The 27,847-nt window shown below is 50.3% G+C and overlaps 1 protein-coding gene across 4 annotated transcripts; it reads left to right on the forward strand.

The window, feature by feature from the left end:
* Positions 1–963: 963 nt before the first annotated feature.
* On the forward strand, positions 964–27,397 carry FAM118A (family with sequence similarity 118 member A). 4 transcript variants are annotated; one of them, XM_029206373.1, is made up of 9 exons: positions 964–1,158; positions 11,043–11,169; positions 11,966–12,218; positions 15,350–15,538; positions 17,280–17,408; positions 18,556–18,841; positions 20,402–20,434; positions 22,293–22,376; positions 26,068–27,397. In XM_029206373.1, the coding sequence occupies exons 2-9, from the start codon at positions 11,123–11,125 to the stop codon at positions 26,085–26,087; spliced, it is 1,041 nt and encodes a 346-aa protein (XP_029062206.1). In that variant the 5' UTR covers positions 964–1,158; positions 11,043–11,122; the 3' UTR covers positions 26,088–27,397. The 4 variants fall into 4 exon arrangements, with proteins under 4 accessions (XP_029062206.1, XP_029062203.1, XP_029062205.1 ...); XM_029206370.1 differs by having other exon boundaries at positions 15,317–15,538; positions 26,068–26,446; XM_029206372.1 differs by having other exon boundaries at positions 970–1,158; positions 11,114–11,169; positions 15,317–15,538; positions 26,068–26,446.
* The last annotated feature ends 450 nt before the right edge of the window (positions 27,398–27,847 follow it).

Genomic DNA, 27,847 nt, shown 5'->3' on the forward strand with positions numbered 1-27,847 from the left:
TGGCTTTTGATCCGGTTAGGTTTTCTTCAGGGAAGGGAAGGGCTTCCAGGGGCAGACAATGGGAGGAGGGGGCCACCAGAATAATAAGATCACTAGGGGACACTAAACCAGCTGCGTAACGCTGTGCCGAGCCCATCTATGCGCAATCTCATTTGGTTCTCTCAACCACCCCAGGAGGCGCGCACTAGCATCACAGGTTTTACAGACACGGAACCTGGGACACGGACGGGCGTGTGGTCACTGGGACTCACGGGATCCGAACCCAAGCTGGTCCCATTCTCAGCTTCCGGGTGAGAGTATTTCTTGATGAGGGAAGAGCACGGGTGGACACTCATTCACATTTGGGCACCGATCGTGTGCCCAGCCCCCTTTTAGCTTCTGGGTACCCAGGGATGGACACGGCGGACAAGGTCCCGGCCTTCCCGGGGAGCTGGGGAGAGACAACAAGTATACGTAATTTCTGGTAGAATTCTGAAAGAAAAGAACGCGGGGTTGGGGGAGGGGACTGGCGATTTTAGGTCCGCAGGGTCTTTGGCAAGCAGGGCGTGTTTGGAGACCCGACATTGGCCCGGGTCTGGACCCAACTCGGGTTGGAGAATAGAAGCTGTGCATGAGTGTGATGCAGGGCCTGGCTGCAGAGAGGCGCCTCCGATTGCACTTAATGGTCTCTATATCCCTGCAAAGTGCGCCCGCGCCCATTTTGCAGATGAAGAAGCTGAGAACGCGCGGTGAGCAGCTGCAGGCGGAGCGTGGACGAAGGCTCGGCCCAGAGAGAGCCCTCCGCGCACTCAACCGCGACTGCGCTGGAGGTGGGGGCGGGGCCTCCGCGGAGGGCGGGGCCGGCGGCTAGGGAGCCGTTGGTTTTGGGGCGGAACCTTCGCGCGGCGAGGGCGGGCGCACGGGGCAAGGTTTTGCCGAAACGCCGCGGCCGGCCTCCGTGGGAGTCGCGGCTGGGGGCTCCGCGTCATCTGCTCCGGCTCCGGCTCCGGCTCCGGCTCCGGGTGCGCGCGCCGTCCCCCCACACGCAGACTGACTTCCGCCCGGCCTCGCCCAGCGCGAGGGGCGCGCGGCCTCCCGGAGCCCCCGGAGACTTGGACCGCTGAGCGGGAGGAGGCGGCGGGAGCGCGAGCTCCGACCAGCGTCTCGGCGGCGCCGCGGGTGAGCTGGCTGGTTGGGGAGGCCCGGGGGTGCCGGATGGAGAGCCCCTCAAGACCCCCGGCCTCTCGGGATCCACGGCCGCCTCAAGGACCCCAGAAGCTCGGTTCCCAAGACCCCCGTCTCACCCGCCCTCGGGAGCCCCAGCCCCCAGGACCCCTCGGGATCCGCCCCGGCCCCCGAGACCCTGTCGGAGTCCCCGGCCACCTCTGGCACCTACACCTTCAGGCCTCTCGAGCCCCCAGACCCTTCAGGATTTCCCCTAAACCCCGAGACCACCTGAGGCCCTCCCGTCGTTTCAGGGCCCCGGGACCCCTTAGGATCCTCGGTTCCAGAAACCCCCCAAGATTCCCTCAGGACCCCCGAGACCGTCCCTGACTTTCCCATCCCCGGGTTCCCTGAGGCCTTCCGCGCCATCTCTCCCTAGCTCCTCCCCCGGCTCCCTGGGCCGCCGTCCCCACCCTCGGCGTCTGCCCTGCCCTCTGCCACCGGCCCCGAGGTTCAGTTGCCGTTTGCCTCCCTCTCCTTGCTGGTCTCGATGCTGGGTTTCTCAAACCTGAGGTCCGTGGACCAATGCGGTGTCCGTGAAAGTGCTCCTGGGGGCTTGTGAATTCTTGATAATAGAAAAGAAGTAGAGGCATATGAGTCACTGATGACCCTTTGTAACCAGGTAGGGGGTGTGACCTCAGCGCAGGCCGTGGCGTCGTGTTTACTGTTGCATTGAGGCCAGAGCAGGACAGGGTTTAATTTTCATGCTCTGCGGTGAGACTCATGGCTCCACAGAAGCTCCTAGAAAACAGATCCGATGTGGTGCAGGGTGGCCCAGCTAAGTAGGTGAGAGCCTTGGGGCGGATCAGGACGCTTTGAGCTTGTCTCCTAATTTTGTCATTCATGGAGCTAACTTTTTTTTTTTTTTTTCTTTAAATGGCTGTGGTGGGAGAGAATTGTTTGGAGGAAGCAAGACCACATGAGAGGTGGAGGTGACCTCGACCCAGGGTGGTGGCAGTGAGGACCGTGGCTTCTTCAAGCACGGCTAAGCTTCTTAAAGTCTAGACCCAAAAGACTAAGTTTCCAGGAATTGGCACTGGAGCCAGAGAAGACACAGTCCCTGCTCTCAGGGCCACAATGGAGGGCGGTAGTTAAGCACCTAGGTAGTTTTTATATGGCCTTGAACTTAGCTGGGGTGAGGGTCAGATTCTCAGGAAGGGGTGTTATGGAGAGCTTCTTGGAGGGGAGGAAAAGTGACAGGTAATAGGTGAGCTGATTCTTGAAGGTTGAAATAAAGAAGTTTGCCAGGGGCTTCCCTGGTGGCGCAGTGGTTGTGAGTCCGCCTGCCGATGCAGGGGACGCGGGTTCGTGCCCCGGTCCGGGAAGATCCCACATGCCGCGGAGCGGCTGGGCCCGTGAGCCATGGCCGCTGAGCCTGCGCTTCCGGAGCCTGTGCTCCGCAACGGACAACAGTGAGAGGCCTGCCTACCGCAAAAAAAAAAAAAAGTTTGCCAGGGTCACTCCAGGCAAAGGGACAGTATGTGAAAAGGTAGAGAGGCATGCCACAAAGCACATGAGATTTTGGAAACCAAGAAGTGGGCTGGAGCATAGATTCATCTTGGGGGCGTGGCTGGAGATGTAATACCTCCTTAATGAGCAAGGTCCTCAGGGGCTATTAGAGGGAATCCTAAGTGGGAAGAATCCAGCTTTGTTCCCTGAGGCCCACCATGCCCTTGGCCCTTTCTTGAATTACTGCTTCTCCCATCCCCCTGCGTGAGTGATGGTCCAGCTCCTAGCTGAAGAAAGGGGGGCGTTGTCAGTGGAGAGGAGTGAGGGAGGTGTTCCGGATAGAGGAGACCAGAATGGGGGAAACTGGGAAGCTTGGCAGAGGGCGGGGTTTCAGGCGTGGAGTGGCAAGAACTGGCTGGGCCAGGGTAGTCAGGACCAAAGCAAGAGGAGCTCCTGAAGCCTGGTGGAGGATTTGGTATTTGAAGGGAGTGGGGGGACATCGAGGGGTTTGAGGAGGGGAGTGAAGAGGGATTTTGTGATTTTGAACAATTGCTGGGTCTGGTGTGGGAGAATTGTTTGGAGGAAGCAAGACCACAGGAGAGGTGGAGGTGACCTGGACCAGGTGGTGCCAGCGAGGACCTCAAGCACGGCTAAGCTTCTTAAAGTCTAGACCCCAAAGACCTTTCCAGCTCTTTCTTGTCTCAGCCCACCGTTTTCTGCCTGGGGACTGATGCTGGGAACTTGTTAGTCCTTTTAGGGGAGGTTTTGGTCTTTTGCCCATAGGTCACCTAGGGCTTCATCAGGGTGACTGTGTGTCAGAGTGAGCCCAGCATCCACCCCGGAGGTGCACATGTGGCACAGGGGGCAGGGAGAGGAGAGGCTGGGGCTCAGAAGTGGAACCAGATCATGGAGTGTTTGGAAGCTGGGCTTGGGGGTCCTGAAGGAACTGGAAAACCCTTGAAGGAGAGACGAGTTCAGATGTGTTGTGTCAGAAACGTCACTTTGGAGACAGTGTGGGACCAGAGGGGCTGAAACCGGAAGCAGGGTGGCTGTCAGTCCAGACAAGTTGTGAGGACTGCAAGGCATGGCGGAGGGTATGGATTAGAGATCGATTGAGAATAAATCCACAGGACTTTTGTTTGTTGAGGTCTGGACTTGGGTGAGGGGCAGGGAGACTCACCAGGTACGATGACGCTGTACAGTAGAACTTTCTGTGATGATGAAAACGCCCTGGATCTGTGCTGTCCAGTTCACTCGGCACGTGTGGCTGTCAAGCATTTAAAACGTGACTAGTGTGACCGAGGAACTGAGTTTTAAATTTCATTTAATTTCAATTGATTAAATCCAGGAAGGATACCCATCGCGTGCACATGGTATAGTGGGGATCGCACTGTTGTGGGCTCTGCTGTTTTAAGTGTTACCCCTTTTAGTGTTTGCAGCAACCCTGAGATGTAAGATATTATTCCTTTTTTACAGATGAAGGAAACACAGCTCAGAGAGACGGAGTAACTCAACCCCATATTAAGTAGTACAGCTGATACGGTTGTTTAACTTCTAAGCCTGGACTCTTTCTGCTGGATCCTACTTCCTCCCTCAAAGAGCCTCAAGGTCTCTTTCCCAGGAGAATGAAGTCCTCTCCAGTGGTGGCTTTGTTTCCCAGCTGAGCCCTCCTTATCTGTTCCTTATCTTATATTTGCTTGCTAAAGTTAACCGGACAGCTGTGTGGTAAGCTGCCAGCCGGGAGCAAACAGAAAGCTCTTCTGAGCTCGTTGTTTCGCCCGAGGCTTCTTGCTGCCTCTAGTATCTTCCTAATGCTGGCTGTTTCTCTTAGCATTTCTGGAAAATGAATGGAGCAAGGAAGCAGGTGAACCTGCAGATCAGCCAAACTGTGTGGCTTGGTATTTATAAAGATATGGTCGTAAAATGAGGCACAAATGAGCACCTTACATGAAGTTTTGGGGTCACAGTGGACCAGCTGGTGCCCAGGATAGTGGCAAGGGTATGGGACGTAAGCCAGGAATGAGTTTATAGCTTGTCCCCGGACTCCCTAGGGGACCTTGACCAAGTCACTGCCTCTCAGTCTCAATTTTCACATCTGTTATTTAGGGTATTTGACATTGCGGAACCTTTAAGATCCCTCCAGCTCTAAAATTCTGTAATTTTAGATTTCACTGGAGGTTTACTTTCTAGAACATCTCTTATTCCTCTTGGGATGGATAAATGCTGGTGCTTCAGCATTTGGCCTCTGCATTGATACATTTTAATAAGCCATTATTGGCTTATTGTTACGTAACGTGTCTATTTGAGTTGTGCAAGCATGTCACATCTGATGGACAGACTGTTAAGCAGTGACCACTTCAGACGTTGGCAGTGTTCCTGGTACAATGTCACGTATGTTTGCTTGCCCTCCCGAGCTGCACTGATAATTGGAGAAAACGTGCAAGACTCCATTTAGCATGGTGGCTGGCCTCTTAAAAGGGTTTAATGTCAGCGCTGGCCAGGTGAGAGGTAAGAGGAGCCGCGTCACAGGGTTGTTGAGAGCTTTACGTGAGAACGCACATAAGGTGCCTAGTGTTTGCCCTTGAATCTAACGGGCGTAGAAAGTGTCAGCAATTAATGTTGCTTTTTGAACTAAACTGTGGCCTTTAAATTTTTTATCAGTGGCGGGTTTTGTTGTTTTCTCGGTTTGAGCTTATGTGCCCAAGCAACTCTGTTTGGAGGCGCTGGTTTCAAGAAGCAAATGAGCACATTTTGATCATTACAAAATAAGGATTTTTTTCCCCCTGCAGTTTATTTTGACTGAATAAAAAGTGATTCGTTAAGTAGCATGTTTTCAAATTAAGGTTTTGTATTTCCTGTAACTTGAAGAAAACAATTCATCCTGAAGATCTCTTACTAGTAATGACTGGGTTAAGTTTTACCAGAATCCAGGTTAAATGAATATGTCATTGTGGAGAAGTAGTGTTGAACTGAAAGCTTCCTGTTGCTGAGGGAGAGCAGCTGGCTGCTGAGGTTGTTTATAGTAATAGATAAACGTCTTAAGGTTAAGTGCCTTTCAGATATTTAACTCGCTCAGAACCTTCACAGCAATCAGTGATGTGGATGATGGCATTCCCATTTGACAGATATGGAAACTGAGGTTCAGAGCGATCTCGGGGCTGGGGGATATGGTGGTGTCTCCTGTCTCCAGATTCTGTATTTTCTCCACCAGAGCCCCAGGTGTTGTGGTTTCAGGGCAAGCCTCTCCTTTGCAGTTCTGGAAGCTTAATTATTCAAGGTCCATTTGCACCTTGTTTTCAGCTCAGATGAACCTACTTAGGCTAACCAAACTCGCCAGAAATACCTCTACCAACTAGATCCCAGATGATTCGTTAGTGGTTAGAAGTCTGTCAAATGTACTTGAAAACTTCCTCTTGTTGCCGAATGATTTCTGCTTCTGTGGCCCCCCTCCCAAGTTAACACCGGGAACCAGATTGCCATGAAAAAGGCAGTTGGAGGGACTCAAGTTAGAGAAAAGGGTGAGGAGGAGGATGTTAAGGACCAGGTGTGTCAGTGTCAGTGAGCTGTAGCCCCAGGCACTCCTGCGATACTCGGGTGGAGCTGGGAAGAGCTTGCTTGGTGGCCGGGAAGAGCTTGCTTGGTGGCCGGAGGCCTCCACACCTGCCTGGGTGTAGTCACAGGGCAATTGGTTTGGCCTCATTTAAGGACATTCCAGTCCTTAGGAACCACACTGGCTACAGGGGTTCCATTTAATACTAGTATTAATATTTCAGGTCTCCTGTCTCCTGTGAGTAGCAGATTTATAAATCATTTCTTAGTGTGGGTTACTTTTGTAACAGTAGCAGAGTGTAATACCAGAGCTAGCTGTGTTGCCAGGCCTTTAAATTAATCAAGTCATTTGTAGTCACAGTGACCTGACGTTTTCCACAAATTCTGGGAGCATCTTATTCCATCACTATGGATTGGGTACAAGTGAGTTAAAAGCGAGCATTTGGAAATTTTCATGAATATTTGCGATGTCCCTGTGTAAGAGGAATATGTTTTGAGCGTATGTCTACTGTAGGCCCCTCTTCCTTCATTGTCATCGGGGGCTGTACAACTTGGGAGCTCTCATCTCCATGCTCTTATATACCACTCAAAACCCATGTGATTATTTATAGGAAGAAGTTAAGTTTTCTTAAGAATATCTTTGAGGATCCCACAGACTGGAAACTTCTAATTCAGGGTTTGTACTTAAGTGAAGGTGTAATTTATAATAGAAAGTGATTCGTTTTAAGTTTTTTATTATGCTACTTGTAATAAAATACTGTTCTTTTAAAAACATATTTATTTATTTATTTGGCTGCACTGGGTCTTAGTTGTGGCATGTGGGATCTTTGTTGTGGCATGCGAACTCTTAGTTGCGGAATGCACGTGGGATCCAGTTCCCCAACCAGGGATGGAACCCGGGCCCCCTGCATTGGGAGCGCGGAGTCTCACCCACTGGACCACCGGGGAAGTCCCTAAAATACTATTATTGACAAATATTTTCTCCCTCCCCCCTCAAAACTTTATGGACCCTTTTCACTCATTGATCTGTGCTTTTTTTTTTTTTTTTTTGGTCTTGATACTTTTGTCTTTTATCCCATCCCTCTGCTCTTTCTGGCTGTGTAGAATGGTGATGAGCGCTTCAAAGAACGGCCAGTTCTGTAGATCAGCACCTGGGCCTGGTTCGGCAGGACTCAGGCTGGCCTCGCTGGGGTCGCTTACGCAGTTGTGGTCATCTGGCCGCTTGCCTGGCGTTGAACGGTCCCTCGTAGGCTCTCATGCCTGTCGAGTGGATGGTGCTGGGTTGTCAGCTGGTGTGCTCTCCATCGGTGGCCATCCAGGAGGCTAGACTGGGCTTTAGGAGGCTGAGTTCCAAGAGGACAGGCTCCAGTGTCAACATGCTTATCAAACGCTCGCTTGCTTGTTTGCCGACATCCCATTGGCCAAAGAAGTCACATGACCCAGCCCAGAGTCAGTGAGAGTGGGACTGACTGCACAAGGGCCCGGGGACCAGGAGGCATGATGGAGCGGGTCGTGGAGGTCACTGACAGTCTGGTGCAGTGGAGTTAGGGAGCTGGGGAGCGGGACTTCGTTTTGCTAGCTGTAAGTAACAAGTTTGGTGTTTGTAGTTTATTCTGTTTTGCATTAGACTCAGTTTGGTGAACATTTATTTAGTGCTGGACACTAGGGATTCAAAGGATAAGTAAGGCAGTCTCTGGCTACTCTGAAGTTCATAAAATACTCATGATCTCCGATTTTAAGCAGAAAATATCCTATTCAGACTTTTATTCATGGCTTTAAATAAAAAGGACAGGAGCTGCTGATGCAAATCTGTGTTGGGGCCTGATTTTGCTTTCAGAAAATGCTGATAGGTCCTGGAAAAAAAAATGGGTTACCATGGTGACTTGGCTTTGGGCCTGCAAAGTGTGGTGACGACACGGTCACCAAGGAAGCCAAAAGGTGCCGTGTCTAAAAGGTCTCTGAAGGCTTTTGTTCCTGTTGTCTGGAACCTGACTGGGTTGGAGGACTGGTGTTGGGGATGTAAGCAGAACCCCAGAGGCCTGCCCACCTACAGGAACTTCTGGGATCGGGCACTGAGTGCTTTGGAGGGAGATCTCCTGCTTGGCCCTTGGTTTAAAAACAAGGAGAGAGTTGGGGTACTTTCTAGGTCATTGTGAGATTTGGCTCAGGTAATTATGCTGCTGAAAGAACAGGAAATGAGGTAATGTCTTTCAACATGCAGGGTTACAATGAACTGTAAATGTCTAAATATGGGCAGCTGTGCAGTTCATCATTACATAGTTATTGTGTTGAGATTTAATGTAATTGGGTACTTCCTGTGTTGGCTACTTTGATCCTTACAGACACCCATCGGTATTAAAGCTTGGAGGCTCACCTGCCTATTGAGTTTGGAGCGTGTGCGGTTCTGTTGGAAGTGCTGCAGAGCCAGCGCCAGGCTCTCATCACGCTCAGGAGGAGAGCGGGTGTTGAACGCTCAAGCCGGCAAGCCACCAGCCAGGAGTGCAAGCTGTCGCCTGTTACGTACATGCTCAGTGCTTGCAGTGGTAACTTGTTCTTTTGGAAAACTTTGAAATCACTTAATTCTGGAGTTAAGTCCAGCCCACAAAAGTTTAATTTGTTCATACTTTTTTGCAGATGTGTAAATGCAGTGTTTAGGTTTTCCATTTGTATCTATCTTCGTACATATATGGAGCATCGAAAGCAGCTGAGCAATAATTGAAAGAACTAGAGAGAGATTTTTAAAGTTCTTCACAATGGTGACAGTTTGGGGCATGTGATTTCTTAAGCCATTGGTTGACCAGTGACTGTTCAAAAAATATTCTAAAATGTCTTGTAGAGCAGGATGAGGTAAAAGACTCCTTTCCAGGTGGGAAGGAGTAACTATTTTCAAGTGACGTAGATTATTTGGGGGAGCAGGATTGGGGGGCAATTGGATTAGTCAGCCAGTAAGCATCTTGTATTAACCTTTCACACAGGCTTGAACAGGAAGGACTCTGAGTTCCGTCATGCGGTGGAAGGTTGAGAAAGGAAGTCTGCGGCCTCCTGAGCTCTGTGACTCCAGAGGTTGAATCCAGAGCATCTTTCCTATGAGAGGTTCTCAAGCTTTCAAAACTCGGTCAGTTAGCAGGATTTCCTATTTCATAGCTGTTAAAACTGAGGATCGATGAATAGTTAGGTCAGTCATTGAAATCTCCTGGCCGGGGCCCAAGGTTGCTTATTCTCGGGATTATATAATATAGTGGAAAACCTCAATATTTATTCCTTTCCTTAGGAAATATCTAGTAGATAAAAACAGAAATGGAACAATCTGACCTTTGATGACTCAGATAGTAACTCCACAGTGGGAAGGAGTTAGGGCCGAGCACCAGCCTTGGGCAGGTGACGGGCATCAGGGAGCCGCACTTTCCTCGCCTGCAGACTGGTCTCTTAACATTTGGGGGAAGGTCACAGACACCTTTGGGAGTTTGAAGGGCGCTCTGAACCCTTTCCCATGAGCGGGGGTGAGGGGGGGGAAATGTGCACAGGCACCTACACAGAGTTCTTTGTACATTTCCAGGGGATATTCTTACCATCCTGTTTAGCTTTAAAGTCTAAAGATGCTCATAGAGTGATTAAGCCTTGTTTCCTTCCCCTGGGAAATTATTTTTGGTGACCTAATTCTAATTTAGGGGGGAAAAAAAGATTATACATGTGAAAAGGTGGTTTTCAATGAGTGCTGGTTAGGCTATGCAAAGCAGACACTTACGTATTCTGCTGACCACTTTTCTGGAAAGCAGTTTGGCGGTAATGTGCTGAGATACTTTACAGAGTTCACATTCTTTAACTGAGCAATTCTGCTTGTCAGAAATCTCTCCTAAATAAATAATTTCAAAATAGACGAAAACTTTGTGCACAGAGATGGTTGTCAGAGTTATAGTAATGCCCTACATTGGGGAGGTAGGTAAAGTAAAGGATAGCATATCAGTAAGATAGAATTTCATGTGTGTTGCTATTACACTTATATTTAGGAATAGTTTTGAATAACATAAGAGAAATACTTTTATTAAAATGCATGAAAAAAGTAGGATATGACCTATGGTCTCAAATGATGTAAAAATTTTAAAGGAAAAAGTCTAGAGGGAACTCTAGAAATGCTAACAGTCATTGCTTGTAGGTAGTAGGATTATGGGCTTTTTAATCTTTTTTTTTTTCTATATATTTCCTTCTTTGCAGTAAATGTTAGGTAGAGAATTGGGGGGGGGATATGATTCTGGAAAAATGATAGAACACGGAGATAGTCTGGCAATAGAGACCTGGCTGATTCGAGAGTCGCGTTTTATGTAAGCTAAGAATTGACCTTTTACTTCGGTTATTCCTTTGGACTGGATTTCAGCACGGCCAAGGGGGGCCTGGCGTCTCTTCAGAAGACTTGCTGGGCGTGTCCTGGTCCCTCTCAGTGCACTGCTTGGTGCCCTCGAGAGCTCGGACAGTCCTGGAAACCCGTGTGTGGCTTACTTTGTCGTGCCGTTGCGTTGTCTTCCTTCCGTGATAAGTCGTTTGTGTTCGTGTCACCTGGAAGCGGTTCTGGAGCAGAGTCATGAAGGGGCAGTGAAAACACCCAGCGCTGAACCGCTGCACCACCTGCGCTCCCTCACACTAGTTTCCCTTCATTTTCCCTCCAGTGTCGGGCTTTGCAGAATCAGGGTCTGAGACTTTGCCTGGCCTGTTAAGTCACAGAATTAGGAATGGGGGCTTAGGAACCATTTTGGATGTATGTTCTTGTATACGATGCTTTTCAGTTATTCTAATTTAAAGAAAGCTCCAAGACCTTTGATTTTAATTCCGCCTCATCTCTCTTCCAGGGTACTATTAAGAGAACTTTCATCTGGGAAGTGGAAGTTGCTTCTGACCGATTGCTTCTGAATCTCTTTAGGATTTACAGATGGATTCCGTGGAAAAGACAACAAACAGAAGTGAACAAAAATCAAGGTAAATGAAGTCAACTGCACCCTCAAACAGTGATGGATGTATAGCTTCCATCACAAGTCTCCTTACATGTTATCTGGTACCTGGGAGGGTGAGCGAGGTGAGAACACCAGCTGGGGAGGGCGTCTCCAGGGCCAGGTAACTACCCTTTGCTCCAAAGTAAGGAACGTTCGCAGAGGCAGCTCTCTTTCTGCCCAAGGAGGCGACTGTCGCCTGGCCTCCATACCGAGCAGCAGGTGACCAGAGGGTCGCGTCTAAGGCTGGGGGTGCCACGTTTCACAGGAAAGAAACCTCTGACTGGGAGTGGGCGGGTTACACTTCTGTGAAGTGATGCAGGAGAAGGAGGTGCTTGCCGGGGGGTGGGTTGCAGAGGACCAGCATTTTGCCAGGAGTTTTCTTCCCTGTCCTGTGATCGGGGATCATTTCATCCCCACAGTTTGCATTTACAAGCCCTTTGCAGTTTCAAAGGAATTTAAATTGCTGAGCTTTCTTGTGCACGAATACATATCACTTAAGCGTGTGCTCAACACTATGGGGGACTCGAGATGAAGAAGACAGTACTGTCCCAAGTCCCTTAGGAATGAGGATAGAACATGTGAGATTGATACCCAAAAAGAAAAAGACACAGGCTCCGTCTTGCGGTTAGTATAACTGGGGGGACGCTGCGTGTGTGTTTGTGTCCAGCACGGGCTGTGTTTGACCTGACACCTCATGGATGTTCCCAGACTGCATTGTTTTCTTCGTGGTTGCAGTACTTCCACGTTGGCTTTCATTCTTTCCCTCCCTTGTTTTTAAGTAGAAAGTTTTTAAAAAGCCTCATCCGGAAACAGCCCCAGGAGCTGCTCCTGGTCATGGGGACGGGAGTCAGTGCCGCCGCGGCCCCAGGGATCCCCGCCCTGTGCTCGTGGAGGAGCTGCATCGAGGCCATCATCGAGGCCGCGGAGCAGCTCGAGGTGCTGCACCCCGGGGACGTGGCCGAGTTCCGCAGGAAGGTGACCAAGGACGGGGACCTGCTGGTTGTCGCCCATGACCTGATCCGGAAGATGTCCCCTGTAAGTCTTTTCACACAAGTGCATCAGGTCTCACTGGGGACAACTTGGCTGTGGGCCAGGTTGGTGAATGAGTCTAGCGTTTGGACTTCTCCAAGCCTGCATCGTGTCTGTTTCTCACTGAGTTGGGCTGACAAGCCAGAAATCTTTCAGTTCATCAGAATATCGTCCCTTTAAACAGAGGGGGTGCCGAGCACAGTGTGGGCTCCTAAAACAGTCCTTGTTAAACAGAGCCTGCATAGGGGGCTTGTCTCAGGGAGGTCGCCGTGCTGCTCTGGGGACCAGCCTGGTGATCTCACCCTCGTTTAGCGAAGGGACAGAGCAGACAGGTCTGTGTTTGGTCCAGGCAGGCCAGCTGCGTCCCTTCACACGACCGGGGCTTCCCAGACACTGTAAGATGGGAGAAGACGGAGCTTCTTTGTCTGCAGGTGGAAAGGATCTAGCAGAGGAAGAGCGGTTGGTGATACACGGGACACTCACCGAGTGATGCCCTGGAGCCAGTGGGGCGGGTGCGGAAAGGGCTGAGCTCACACAGGTCACAGCCAGGTCGTCATCGGACAGGACGCACACAGGGAGCTAGATGTGTGGCCGAGGCCCGAGGCAGCTTTCTTCCCCTTAGGTTTGTTGAAGAAGTATAGCCGTCATCTGAGAGTTGGGGTGGGGAGATAGATGTTGAGGGTTAACCGAGAAGAAAGCCTGAGAACTAGTATGCAGAACTTCGGCTGCTGGAGAAAGAAACCCAAAAGTAGGTGGCTCGACTGTGATCGCGTTTACATTTCTCACATAAACATCTGGGTAGGCAGCCCCAGCGGAGCACAGGGGCTTGACGGTGTGGGCAACCCGGGCCCCCGTTTATGGCTCCGCCGTCTTCACCGTGCAGCCCGCACCTCATGCTCAAGGTTAGCTGCCCCGACTCCTGCCGTAAATGATGTGTGCCTGCCAGCTAGTGGGGAGGGGACAGAGGGGCCGTGCGTCCTCCCTTACGGGGGCTGACGTGCAAGCCGCTCTGTTTGCATGGCATTGGCCGGAGTTGTACATGTGGCCATCCATGGCTTTACCAGAGTCTGGGTGACGATGCCAGGTACGGGTGTTGTGTTAATGGGGAACTAGCACCATGGGGCAGGGTTTTGGTGCCGCTTGCTTTGTAAATGAAGCTCTGCGTTCCTTTGCACAGTGTCTAGGGCGGCTGCTTTCATGCTTCAGGGCAGAGTCGAGTATTGGCAGCAGAGACTGTGACCCGCAAAGCCTAAAATAGTTTGCTCCTGGGCCCTTTCTAAAGGAAGTTGCTGAGCCCTGTCAGGAGAGGGAGGGGCAGAGTCGATGGACCAGAGAAGGACCCCTCGGATGAGGCCATTCGTTCAAATAGAGGCCAGCCAGGTGGATGCTTGTTTAGTCAAGGAGGTGAATATTTGGAGCTTTATCTGATTCTCCTCTTTACTTTTGTGTATTTTTGAGAACTTCCATTAAAAAAAGAGTTCAAGTGAGGCAGTCAGAATGGTTGCGTTTTCCTCGTGTTCAGCGGGTTGGGAACAGGTGCAGAGTAAGTGGAGAGTTGGTTTTCTCAGGGTTGGGGTTTTGCCCAAGGATTCCAGCAAAGGCAGGGAAGGGCGGGGAAGTTGAAAGCGAATTTCAGGAGTGACTGTAGTGTTACATTATGGAGTCTAGGCTGCGTGATGGGAGAAGTTAGGCTGGCGGGGGAGGGAGAGACAGTGGGTCAGCGCCATGGGTCCCGGTGGGGTGAAGTCCCCTGGGAGCCGCGGTGCTAAGAGTTGGGCAGGTGGAGGGAGAGGCCGGCCAGGGCTTCTGGAAAGGGTCCTGCTGCTGGTCATGATAAGGTTTGGGGTATGGATGGCGGAGGTGGGACAGGATCGCTGGAGGAGGGTGATGGAGGAATTTAGAGGCTGTGATATAGGAAGGATCAGCTGCGTGGATGTGAACCCAGCGTGAGCTGTGACAGAAGCGCAACTGGAGAGACTCGGCAGCGAGTGGGTGCCACCCTCGCATCCTCCCTGGTCCGGAGTGTGCGGTGCCAGGGATGTGGGGAGCTGGTCTTCAGGGCAGAAGGAGGCGAAGGCTCACAGAAGCGCGTGAAGATGCGAGGGTGCAGCCCGGGAACAGTGCGGGGTCTCCAGAGCGGGGAGGGACAGGAGAGTCTCGGAAGAGGGAGCACCGAGCCCTGGGATGAGCGACCACCTGGGAGGACGTGGGGGGGCTCTGGTGGACGCTCCTGAGGCCGATGGCGGTGGTGCCGGGGGCGGGCAGGGGCCGGCAGAGGCGTTTCATGTGAACGCACGGGTCAGGCTCTACCGCCGTCCTGCTGGCCCTGCGGCAAGGCTGGTTGAGGGGCGCTCATGCTGGGAGTGCGTGAAGCATCCTCCTGGCGCCACACCCCATCTCTCTGAACCCCTTCACAGCACAGCTCTTCAGGGGCTGTTGTATTCGCTCACCTGCCCTTGGAACCCAGCCCGGCCGGGCTCCCCTGAAGCCGCTCTGGTCAAGGCCACCAGTGACCTCTGGTGCTACATCCGGGGACCCAGTCCCACTCGGTCTCTCAGCAGCATGACCGCTGCCTTTCATCCAGTTCCCCGGAGCGGCAAGGCGGAGGAGGCCAGTGCCTCTGTGGCTCCCGCGGAGGGGGAGGGAGCCCCGGTCTTCACTGTGGGCTTCAGGGCCCCACGTGATCTGTTTCCAGGTCAGCTATCTGGCCTCACCTGTGGCACGTGCCCTCACTCCTCTCCCGCCCTCAGCCCCACCTGTGCTCTGACCGTGGTGCCTGGCGCTGGCTCCTCCCCCACTTGGACCACCCTCTCCAGAGCTGCCTCCCTCCCTCCGGCGCTCTGCCCGGAGGCCGTCCCGGGACTGCTGCGCGGAAGCGAGCCCCCTTCTCTGCTGGGCTTCCCAGCAGCATGTATCACTGATGACGTGTTTGCACGTTACCTGCCTCCCTCCCCCAGGGTTTCAGTAAACTCTACAAGGTCAGCCGTTTTCTCTTTTTTAAAAAACGACTGCATCCCTGGTGCCTAGAGTACTGTCGCCTGCCTAGGTGCTCGGTGGTGGCTGAGAGCTGGCGGTTTTGTAACTCCGGGTCCACCTCTCCATAGCGCACGGGCGACTCCAAGCCCAGCTTCTTCCAGGACTGCCTGCTGGAGGTGTTTGACAACCTGGAGCAGCACATCCAGAGCCCGCTGGTGCTGCAGTCCATCCTCAGCCTGATGGAGAGGGGCACCATGGTGCTGACCACCAACTATGACAACCTGCTGGAGATCTTCGGGCAACAGCACAACAAGCCCATGGAGTCTCTGGATCTGAAGGACAAGACCAAGGTGCGGGCCGGCCGCCGGGGCGGGAGGCGGGAGTAGAGGCGGAGGCGCAGGCATGTTTGCACTGCTGCTGTGGTGTGGCACGGGCTGTCACCTCCCAGCAGAGGGCCTGCCATAGGAAGGGTGCTGTCTGCTCGCGGCGGCTCCTCTCCCCGCTGGAACGAGACACGAAGGGCCTGGGACAGGGCGCTGCCGCCAGCTCCTCAGGACCCCTTGTCTGCCTGCCCCGGCTTCCGGTCTGCTTGTGTCCTGCACACCCGCAAGGGCTCTGTCGTTGTAGGAGATGTGGGTGGTAAAGGCTGTAGTTCAGGAAAGCAAGATCACCTGCAGTCCTATCGCTGTGAATTTTGGTTAATTGGCTTGTTTATTTATTAATGAACACACCGGCCTGCAGCGCACGCCAGGCTTTTGTGCTGACATTTTCCCCTTAGCATTTACTGTGAGCATTTTCCTGTCATCAGACTGTCTTTAAAAGCATGGTTTTAAACGTAATTTCATTGTGAGACTAGATTGTAGTTATCATTGTGAGCATATTTTCACAACTATAAATAATGCTACAGTGAAAATTCCTACACTTTTGATAAGTTCCTGGAGAACTTGTTAGGGTCAAAGGGTATGACCATTTTAAAGACAAACGATGTAAATCACCCACGTGTTCTCCAGAAAGATTTCCAGTCTACACTCCTGCAGCTGTGTGAGGGGTTCTCCGTCTCCCATGTCTTGCCAGCACGAGGCGTTACTAAAAAACCTAACAAGACACATTTCTCCTGTTGGAAAGGTGCACATTTTACGCGTTTATTTCTTTTATTGCTAAGGTTGGCCACAGTCTCATTGCATCCCTTGTATTTCTTGTGCGCCGTGTGTGCCTGTGGATTTGTATTATCCCTGCCGGCTACGGCCGCTGCCTGTTCCTGCTTCACTGCTGGCGGGCAGGGGGTCCCAGCCCCGCTCCACACGCAGGGTCATCGAGGCCCTTTGCGATGCTGTCTTACTCGGGACCCGGGGAGGTGTGGGAGCTGCCCTTAGGCAGCCTGTCTTCCGGCGCTTGGCCGAGGAATTGTGATGGGGCCCCGGGCGACGCCTCGAGCGGGCCCCCCGTGACACGTGGCAGGACACCTTGCTCCCGTGTCGGAGCAGCGTGGCGCCGTCTGCGGGGCTGCTCCCTGCTGTACCGAGGGCCTCTGGAAGTAAGCTGCATGTGGCAGGGAACAGAAGTGCTGGCTCCTCCGCCTGCTCGTGGCGGGCAGGGGCGGGGGTTAGTCCATTTGTCTGGGGTTGTCAGTCCGGCCCGCTGACGTGAGAGCCCGTGGCGTGGAGATAACAGGAATATACGTGATGTGCATCTCCTATTTGATAAATTATTTTTTCTGTATATGTATATTTTTTTCTGGGTGTACAAACATTGTATACCTAGCAGTAATTAAAAGAAAACACGTGGCTTAGAAGTGAAAGCCTTCGTCGTCTCCCTAAACTCATCAGTCTTGACCGTGTGCTATAATCTGAGATGTTAAAGGTATTTTCTACACAACAGTGTCCGTCTCTGAAGAAGTTCTTTTCGATATGGCAGGACAGGAATAGCTAGCATTTAACACCTGAGTTTCTCTTAGGTTTAAGGATATAAACTGAAGCATCTCTTCCTGTTTCCCAGGTAGGTTTGAGAGGCCATGAGTCACTGTGGGTGTTTTCCTCTTACACCTGTTTTAAACACCAGTGTTCTTCCTCTGTCTGGCTTGTGCTTTGCTAGGTCCTTCAGTGGGCTAGAGGACACATCAAATACGGAGTTCTTCACATTCACGGCTTATACACAGATCCCTGCGGGATGGTGTTGGACCTATCGGGATACAAAGACGTTACCCAAGACCCGGAAGTCATGGTATGCGCATCCTGACTAGGCACTGGTCGTACCCCTGGGGCTGCGTGGCGGCCGCTAGCCAGCAGTGGCGGCGGTCTGAGCAGGTCCCTGGCCTCCAGGCCCCCTGCCCCTCGGGTCACACCGCTGCTCTCAGCTCTGTCTCCAGGGCCCGGCACAGGGCCTGGCACCTTGAATAGACGCTCAGTGGACTTTCCGTGATCCTCTTACTCAGGGTTCCAGTTACGTTGCCTCAGTGTGACTCACAGGCCCCTGCACGGCCTGCAGCGCTCTTCTCTGGCCACTCCTCTCTACTCACCTTTTTCTCTGTTCATTCAGGCATCTCCTTCCCCTTCTCTATTTAGCAATCTCTTTTAGCTTTCAAATCCTAGTTTTAAAGTTTCGTTCTCTGTGAGGCTTGTCTGATGTCCTGGACAAGTGAGGTGTGGACAAACTGCCTGCCATTTGTTACGGCGCTTCAGAGACCACAGGTCCTCACTGATGCGCCGTTGAGCGCAGCGCCAGGCCCTCGCTCCCTCGCCCTCCGCCCCGGGCACAGGGGTGACGCCCTCACCTTGCCGCTACTGCACCTCTCCCTGAGGTGTTTGGGTGTCGGAACTGGTGACCCCGCTAACAATCTCTGTTTCCCTCTACGCCCACTCCCTTGGGTCCTTGTCACTGGTCCCCTCCTCAGCTCTCCTGCCCGTGCTCCCCAAAACCCTATTCTTCCGAGGCCAGGCCCCTCTCCGCAGAGTTCCCACCTGTGATTCACTGGGACAGAGGTCAGTTCCAGGGCCTTACAGATGCACAGCTCGGAGCTGAAAGAAAATTTCATGCCCTTATTTTATGTTTTAATCATTTAAAATTGTACATAAATGTAGAAGATTTGAATTGAGTGACTACGCTGACAAGATGGTGGGTGGGGAGGGGTGGGCAGTAGCGCATCTGCACGGATTTGGGGACGTGGATTTGGGGCCTGGGCCGCTTGCCCTGGCTTGGAGAGGAAGGGGCTCCCTTCCTTTTGCTGCTTTTCTAACTTTGCTCCTCTGTGGCTCTTGGGAAAGGCCGGTTAGGGAGCAACGATTTAAAATCACAAATATCTAGCTTTACATCGTAAGATCTCACTCACTTTCAGATGAGCATCTCGATCTCCTCGTTGGTTCTTTCACAGGAAGTTCTTCAGAACTTGTACCGCACCAAATCCTTTCTGTTTGTGGGCTGCGGAGAGACCCTCCGTGATCAGATATTCCAGGCCCTCTTCCTTTATTCGGTGCCGGACAAGGCGGATTTGGAGCACTACATGGTTGTGCTCAAGGAGAGTGAAGACCATTTCTTTAAGCAGCAGGCAGACATGCTTCTGCGTGGGATCAAAGTCGTGTCCTACGGAGACTGCTTTGACTATTTTCCGGGGTACGTGCAAGACCTTGCCACTCAGATCTGCAAACAGCGAAGTCCAGGTATGGGATTTTTTTTTTCACTTTTCAATATACAAATCTGATAGGATTCTTCCTTTTTTTTTTTTTCCCCTTTTTTGTAGATATAAATCACATACCATAAAATGAAATTGAGAGGTAATTCTACATACCGTGAGATTTACCAGTCTCCTAGTTATTATTTCTCTTAATGTCTCTGTGCTTTAGAAAGAGACGGTTAGGGTTACTGGTATGATAGTAATAGCGTGTAAATAGAATGTTACCGTCAAAGCTGTGCATGTAGTTGTACGCATCTGTTCGTCACAGATGACATGCCATGCTTCAGATTACCTTAACCGAGAAAGAAAACTGCCCAGCCGGCTTCATCAGCTGTGGTGCTGACAGCCTGAGAAATGCAGACGCCTCACGCCTCTATCCTGTCGCTACATTTTAAAAGTTAAAACACAGCAGCGCAAAATGGTTTCATGAAGACTTTTCTTTTTTAAATAACATCTTTCCCCTGCTCTGCTGAGCGCAGCACAGCTTTTAAGTGTTTCTCCTTGGCCCTTTGGGGAGCTGGTCATCTGCCAGGAATGGCCAGGAGGAGCGGGCACTTCTTAGACTGGCCATCTCGCCCTGAGGGCAGTTCACGGCTTTGAGTTTGGTGTCATAAAACATGGATGACGGCAGACTTCAAGAGGTCTGTATTGGCTGTCATGTCACGGTAATAGGAAACCCAGACGTAGTCACCCACGCTAGTGGAATTGGGTTAACCACAAAGCCGCCTGCATGTGACCGGCCATGAACTTGAAGACTAGAGATAACGCGAAGGTCACGGGAACCAAACGCACAGGTAGTCCAGCAGTCTAGCTTCTTCCCGCTAGTCCTTTTCCGAATTGCTAATAATTAGCAAGATGGACTGACTTAAGTTGCATTCACATTAATGAAAGTGTCATTAGGGTGGCAGTCTACTTTTTTTTACTAAGGGAAAGAGCAGGGAGCCGACACTTGCTGTGTTACACACGGCTGTGAATTTTACATCCTTGACCTTATTTCACTTTTGGTCACAGTATCCACTGCTACTAAGTAGATGACTTTAGAGCTGATGAGATAGGCTCAGAGAGTTAGTGCCCAGGTATTTTGAAGCTGGGGCTGGGGTCCTGGACCGACAGCAGAGTGGAACATGCCTTCAGGGTGTCCCTGTGCGGGCCTGCGCGCTGGCGCCGCCGCTCCTGACCCACGGGGCCTCGCCCGGGGCTCCCGCGCCTGCCGCCGCTGGCGGGGCCTCCTGTCCCCACCCAGGCCCCCTCTTCCAGACCCTGGCAGCTGAGTGGACTTGACAGGCTGCTGGGGGCTGAAGGCCGTTTGGACTTGTAATGTGTGACCGTGTCCTTAGGGACGTCTGTACGCGTGTTCTTGAGGTGCTTCTCCTGCTGGGAGGGGCTGGTGGGTCCGCAGCAACCGCAGTCGTGGTGGCAGCTCCCCGTGCCCGGGCCGGCTCGGGGTCTTCACACGTCGGGGTTCAGCCCTCACGTCGGCCCTGGGGGTGGAGAGGAGGAAGCGCTGTGGGGTGGCCTCTGCTGACTGTTCTCCTTTCTTCCCCAGATGCCGATCGAGTGGACAGCACCACGTTGTTCGGTAAAGCACATCTTGGCTTTTGCCAGCCTGTTTTTTGCCTACGTGTTCCAGTGTTTTCCTGCTCTTACTTATAAAATCATAGATGTGTTTCTCACATTGAATGCTTAGCCCGTGTTGCGTCAAGACAGCCCCGCCAGAGATGATAGATGGCAACACCTGCGTGACGGTCCCTTGAACTGGGAAGCAGCTCTGTCAAACGTGGGCCATCCACTGGCGCCAGGAATAATTTCCTGTCCTGGAACCAAGAGTCCGGGGGAATTAGAACAGGAGTCTATTTGTATCATACCGTTGGGTCTAAGATGTAGTTAATTTTTTTTTTTTTTAAATCGGATATAATTCCTTTACAGTTTCTGCTGTAGAATGAAGTGAATCAGCTCCATGTATACACATACCCCCCCCCTCTTGGCCCTCCCTCCCCCCCGCCCCCCGACCTAGGTCATCACAGAGCACGGAGCTGAGCTCCCTGTGCTGTACCGCAGGTTCCCGCTAGCCCTCTGTTTTACACGTGGTAGTGCATAATTTGACCCATCCCCTTCAGAGATTTTAATTGCAAAGGTTCTAAGCGTTGGTGTAAAATTTTCTATCTACTACGTGGTTGAAGTGTCCATACTCGTCTTGCAGGGCTCGACTCTGCCCATTTATGAGTTGACCAGGTACGACTGCGCTCAGAGGCTCCCGGCGTCCACCCTGGGGTGAACTTAGTGCCAGGTTTCCCCACGCTGGTCAGTCACTTGGGTTAGAAGGGGCTCTGGTCAGTGGAGCCGGAGGCCTTGCAGCCCCGGTTTCCCTGCCCCTCTCAGCAGAGCCACAGACAGAAACTTGGTAGTGCTGCACGGGCTTCAGTTAAGGAATCGTGGAACAGGCCCGCTCAGCTTTCCGTTTCTCCCTTATCTCCGTGGGAAAGGACGCATTTGTTTTAGCTGCGTTCTCTGACTCCCAGGGTCATCCATTTCTTTTGCAAAAAGCATTAACTTGATAGACGTCTGTAGCGTATGGTAGGGATTAGTTGGTCAGTGCTTCAGTAAAATCAGATAGGTGTTTTTTAAATTAAAACAGTTTTTTAAATTGAAGTATAGTCGCTGTACAATGTTATATGTTACAGGTGTACGATATAGTGATTCACAATTTTTAAAGGTTATACTCCATTTATAGTTATTATAAAATACTGGCTGTTTCCCCCGTGTTGTACAATATACCCTTGTAGCTTATTTTACACCTCATAGTTTTTACCTCTTAATCCTCTACTCCTATATTGCTCCTCCCCCCTGCCCTCTCCCCACTGGTAACCACTGGTTTGTCCTCTGTATCTGTGAGTCTGCTTTTTTGTTACTAGTTTATTATATTTTTTAGATTCCGCGTGTACGTGATACCATGCAGTCTTTGTCTGTTATTTCACTTAGCATGACGTCCTTCAAGCCCATCCATGTTGCTGCAAATGGCAACATTTTGCTCTTTTCTTATGGCTGAGTAGTAGTAGTCCACTGTATTCCAAGACCTATCCCACAGCTTCCGGATCCGTTCGCCTGCGGACGGACGCTTGCGCTCGCGTCCATGTCCCGGCAGTTGAAGGCGTGCTGCTGTGAACACCGGGGTGCACGTATCTTTTCCAATTAGGGTTTTTGTTTTTTTCGGATCTATGCCCAGGAGTGGGATTGCCGGGTCATATGGTAGTTCTGTTTTTAGTTTTTTTGAGAAAGCTCCATACTGTTTTCCACAGTGGCTGCACCAGTTTACATTCCTACCAACAGTGTACGAGGGTTCCCTTTTCTCCACATCCTTGCCAACATTTGTTGTTTATGTTCTTTTTGATGATAGCCGTTCTTAGATAAGTTTTTTAATAAAAGTTTTCATCTTTCAGGTAATGCATGCCAGGACTGTGCAAAGAGGAAGTTAGAAGAAAATGGAATTGAAGTTTCAAAGAAACTCAGACAATCAGATACTGGTATAACGTCTTATCTTTTCTTTTTTTAAAAAAACTCTATTTATTTATTTATTTATTTATTTATTTATGGCTGCGTTGGGTCTTCGTTGCTGTGCACGGGCTTTCTCTCATTGCAGCGAGCGCGGGCTTCTCATTGCGGTGGCTTCTCTTGTTGCACAGCACGGGCTCTAGGCGCGCGGGCTTCAGTAGTTGCGGCACGTGGGCTCAGTAGTTGTGGCTCGCAGGCTCTAGAGTGCAGGTTCATTAGTTGTGGTGCACGGGCTTAGCTGTTCCGCGGCATGTGGGATCTTCCCAGACCAGGGCTGGAACCCGTGTCCCCTGCGTTGGCAGGTGGATTCTTAACCACTGCGCCACCAGGGAAGCCCTGTAATGTCTTTTCTTTTTTGCAGATTGGCCTTATTTGGAGGTGTTTTCAGTCATAGTGCTTTGCTTTAATACCCCAGCCTCTCAGTGGAAGGAATGATACATAGATCATTCCAACTGCCCAGAGGTTCCTACTTTAACAATTTCTGTTTATTTAAGTTAGCGCGTTATTGAAGAGAAACTCGCCAAGTACACAAATTGTAAGCAGCCCAGTGAGTTTCCACAGTGAACACACAATTGCGAAAACTCACTGGTTACCTCCAGTTCAAGAAACGAAAACGTGTCAGGAGCCTGCCCCTGCCCGCCCCAAGCCCCATCACTTTTTAGTCACTCCCTCACCACCCGAGGGTGACCACTATCCTGATTTATGTCACCTTAGTTTCCAGAGAAAACCACTTTTAATCATGTTTTTTGTGACCTCTATCACTGAATGAGATTCATGTAAACTATTTAAATATTTAGTTGAACTGTTTATTTAAATAGACAATCTCTGTCACCCCTAGGAAAGGGGATCTAGCATCCCCTCCCTCTCTTGCTTCCAGGTTTCCCTAGTCTGTACCTTCTCATTCTTTAAATAGTGCACTTATGTTTTCTGACCTCTCGATATGAAGATGCGGCTGTAACGGCCCCTACCCTTCTCGCCTCTCCTTCCTCGTCTCACTTCCCAAAGCCCACCAGTTTTTACATCGTCAGTGTTGATCATCGTGGTCACGGACTGAGGGGCAAGAAGCCCTCCAGTTTGTCCATAGGTCGGTTCTAAAAGTTGGAAAACAATAGTTGCTTAAAAACACAGGAAGTATTTTTCCTGGCTAGCCAGCTGTGTGTTGTGTTCATGGGTCCAGTGCCATGACTGCTGTGCCAGCTGCAGGACGTGTTCTTAGTATCAAGGTCCAGTGTGTTTCTTTCCCTAACGTTCCATTAATCACGCTCCCACTTTTGGTTGTTGCGTACTGGTGGTGTTTGTGTTGCTTTCATTTTGGGGGGGGAGTTTCTAGATTCTTTTCTCCTTATTGTCCCCCCAAAAATCACATTCCACAACGTTTTTAAATGTACGTATTCTCTCAGTCATACTGCCCCTCATTTTCCGAGTCATCCCCTGACCACCTGCAGACGTGTCACCCTGGAGCCCCCTCCCTTGCTGTCCTGGATCACCGCCCAGGTCTGCCTTCTGCCCACCGCACCCACTGCTGCCAGAACCTCCTCCGGTAGCCCCCACAGCCCCCCCGGCCCCCCGAGGACCGGCTCATCACTGTTGGTTGGAGCGTGGGATTCTTCATTCATGATTCCCCCTTGGAACTCCGCTGTCTTAAGCGGCCAGGTTTCCTGTTGAAGAGGGTTTGCTGCAACCCAGGTCTCTGTGATTTGTAGGTGACCTGTTCTTTCTTTTCTGGAAGCTTTTAGGATCTTCTTTTTCCTTGCTATTTAGAAACTTCATGAGGATGTGTATAGGTGAGCAAAGTTTTTATATACCTTGCTCAGTGTTTTCTTCCCTCCAGTTCTGGAATAATCGGGCTCCTCTGTTCCCTCTTCCTTCAGTCATATTAGTTGGGACCTCCTGGACCGATTTCTACTGTGTTTTCTCTAATGTCTTAATTGTCTTCAAAAACTTTCTGGAGGATTCTCAAAGTATGTTCCACCCTTTTCTTTTTAATTTTGGGTGTTAAATTTTTATTTTGGGTGTTATTGTTCATTTCTGAGAGCTCTTGTTTTCTGATTTAGTTTTTCTCATAGCATCTGTTGTTTTAGGACTACGGTATCTTTTCAGATCTCTAAAGATACCAGAGACTTCCCTGGTTATCTGACTACTCTATTCCTGAAAACATTAGAATAGAGGATTTTCGGATAACAGAGTTTATTTTTTATTAGATAAGAAAACCTCAGTGAAACACTCTTAAACACCAATATAATAATCCACCAAGAATTTCGGAGAGCTATGAAGCATTTAACATACTACCGGTTACTTACGTAACATTTAAATTAGGTCCTCAGTGCGTATGTTTGAGCAGTACTGTGGTACTGCATTTTCCTTCGACACCACAAGGAACGTGGACTGTTGAAATAGTTTGTTATGGATATAAAAATTCATAATAAACGTTAAACAAATAAGCAAACGTGGCAGTCCTCTCTGGCTGCCTGCAGAGTGAGTTGGGCCCGGCGGGAGGAGACAGGTGAGGTGGTGGCTCCTGCTGGCGGGCGGCGGTGGCGGTGAGTGTGTGTTGGTGAGCCTGTTGAGGGGCCGGCTGAGTTCAGCCGCGGCTGACACTGCGCCCACCCCCCTTACATTTTGCCCAACTTCAGTGCACATATCTTTAGAGGAAGAATTCCGTTTTGATAGTATTTTGGATAAAATTCTTGGCAGACTTTTAGCAAATATTTGGATTGTGAATCCAGTAGTTAGGGACATCTGTGACTAAATAAAAAAGATAAAACTAGTGTTCTTTGAGTTGTTCCCTCCAGGACGAGAGACTTCTCCTCCTCTAGTCTCCTTCCTGCTGCGTGTTTCCCCCATGTCTGGGGCTCCTCAGTTGCCTGCCGGCATTTAAGAAGAAGGTGGGCCCGGGTGACTGTTCCGCAGTCTGCCGTGTGGATTTGCCACGGCTGCTGCTGCACGTGCATAGCTTTTCTGCCCCAGGCCGCCCTCTGGATTGTTGGTGTGTGTATAGGGCAGCAGGGCGGACTGCCTGGTGGACTTGGCTCCAGAGCAGTGGGCAAGCCAGTCCGTGGGCTCCTCGGGGATCCCCTGGATGCCAGCACCCACACCGGCGGCCTCCTCTCCAAGCAGGTCTGTCTGTGTAGAGAGCGCCCTCTGGTCTTTCTTACAGAAAGCTTTGTCCTGCTCTGCATGTGGGTGAGACCAAGGTTCATCTTCTCAGTGCTGCTGGCCATACCTGCAGGCCGGAGGGCTCAGAGCAGCACGGCAGGCTCCCACCTGCAGGCAGTCCCGTTGTGCACATACCCTGAACCTTCACTCTTCTGTGCAAGTCAACAGGCTCCCGCCGTGTGTGTGCTGAAATTGCCCCTCACTGTTGGCAGCTGCTCCCTCTTCCAGTCCGCTGAGAAGGGGAGAAGCACTCACATTCTCGGGTCGAGACTTCCGTAGAGCTTTGCAAATCTAATGTTATCATTTCCTTTGTCCCGTGGTGGTATTTGTAACTCAGAAAGCCATTTTTAGACAGTGGCCACTACTTCCATTATGGGGGTATTTTCAAAGTCTTCAGCACATAAGAAAACCCATCATTGGTTTTTGGAATGAAAATCCCATTGCAGGCACTTTTGTAAGACCAGCTTTAATGTTCTTTAAAGAATTCCTTTCTTTTTGTTTAAACAGATGATGCTGGAGGGTCTTGAAATCTTTAAGACCAATGAAACCTGCAACTTGAAAACCAGCCTTCTGTAACCACAGAGCCATCCCAAACGATGAGGAATGTTAGAGAACTCCACACAGGACCTCTTGATCTGAACCGTCAAATACCCCAAAAGAGCCATGCGGGTGTGTGGCCCTCAGAGGCTGGGTGAGGGAGTTAGGCGTTGTGTTGAACTGCTTGGGAGGTGACGCATACACGGCAGGTGTCCTTTGTCAGGACTGATACACAGCTACCTCGGGGACCAAACCAATGGGCAGGGACATACCTGGTATTCCCGAGTCCCATTTGATATGCCCTCTGTCAGGTGGTGTTTTTCTCTAATAAAAGGGGGAAAGTAAAGACTGTCCAAGCAACAGTAGTTGCCAAAGAGAAAATAAGACACTAGACACTTAGATTTTATAATTTTTGTGGAAACACCCATTAGTGTAGAAAAAAATTAGAAGTGTGTTTGTTACATTGTTAAATAGTAAAGAAGGAATGGAAACTGCAGGCACTGGGTCCACCAGTGAGAGCGGTATGTTTTAGGAATGACTTGACCTGTAGGCTTCTTTGGAGTTGTGTAATTTTTTTGTTAGTACTTGGTCTCTAAAGAATGGCAGGTCTAACTGTAACTAAGAAGTGAAGTCTCCAGGAGCCACAGGGCCTTTTCAGAAGCACAGGTCAGTGTCCAAGTGTGTCATGCGATGGATAACTGAGAAATTGTAAGTGGAGCACAAGACCGAGTTCTAAACTTTTAAATTCCAAGCTTTCCAAGCCTTTTTTCTACGGGGTAAGGTCCAACCTTTCTGTTCTTCTCAAAATCCTCTCCTCACAGCCCATATTAAAGGATTTGCACAGAGTGAAGTAGGCAAAACTTGCCAAGGGTCTGTAACACTTTAGACGTTGTCAGGGTTCGCGCAGGGCAGATGGCGTGCCGAGCTGCGTGCTCGTGCCCAGGGAGTTGCTCTGCGGCCCTGGCGCTGTCCCTGCTTGGTTTCTGTGTCAAGGCTGCCTGTCTTGTAGCTCCCCACGGGCTTAGGGAAAGTGAAGCATGAAGTTGGGATGTGTAGGGAATGAGAGACAAGCCAGAGAGTTGCTTAAGACCTTTTTTGTTTCTTTTCTTTTTGAAGCATGGAAAACAAATCTTTTATGTTATTCTGGTCAGAAATAAAATTTTATCTTCAATTCCGTTTGCTCAACTTTTCTTTAGTTATGACAAGGTATGGTATCATGTATTTAATGAGAATTTTTACCTTGAGTTGCCACTCAGCTGTGAAACTGATTACTTGAATGTGTTTATTAAACTTTTTGAAAAGCAAACTAAGTTGGCTTTTTTAAAAAAGACACATTTATAAAGTGCAATCCGGGCAAGATACGTGAATTTGAAAGTTGGTCATACATAGGGTGTAGCAATATTACAAGCATGGAAAATGATGTGAAACAGGATATAAAACTGGAAAAGTAAAGTAGAGCCAGTTCAAGACGAGCTCTGAGTGCCATGCTGAAGAATCGGAGGCCTTCTTGTTGTAATGAGTGAATATATCTAGTCAGCTCTGCTGTGATTCTTATTTTTAAATGCAAATTTATTCCAACAAGATTGATATGTTAGAAAGAAACAATCTGAGCATAACTCGTTCACTTACTTATAATTTTGCCTCTGAGAAACACTGAGTCAGGGAGTGACTAAGTATGGATTTGTTTGCTGCCTCGAGCTGGAATAGTTTTTACATTTTTAAATGGTTGTATTTTAAATAATAGTTACAC

The sequence above is a fragment of the Monodon monoceros genome, unplaced genomic scaffold (assembly GCF_005190385.1).
Source record: "Monodon monoceros isolate NGI ecotype Baffin Bay Population unplaced genomic scaffold, NGI_Narwhal_1 Super_Scaffold_6, whole genome shotgun sequence".
In the NCBI taxonomy this organism is placed as follows: Eukaryota; Metazoa; Chordata; class Mammalia; order Artiodactyla; family Monodontidae; genus Monodon; species Monodon monoceros.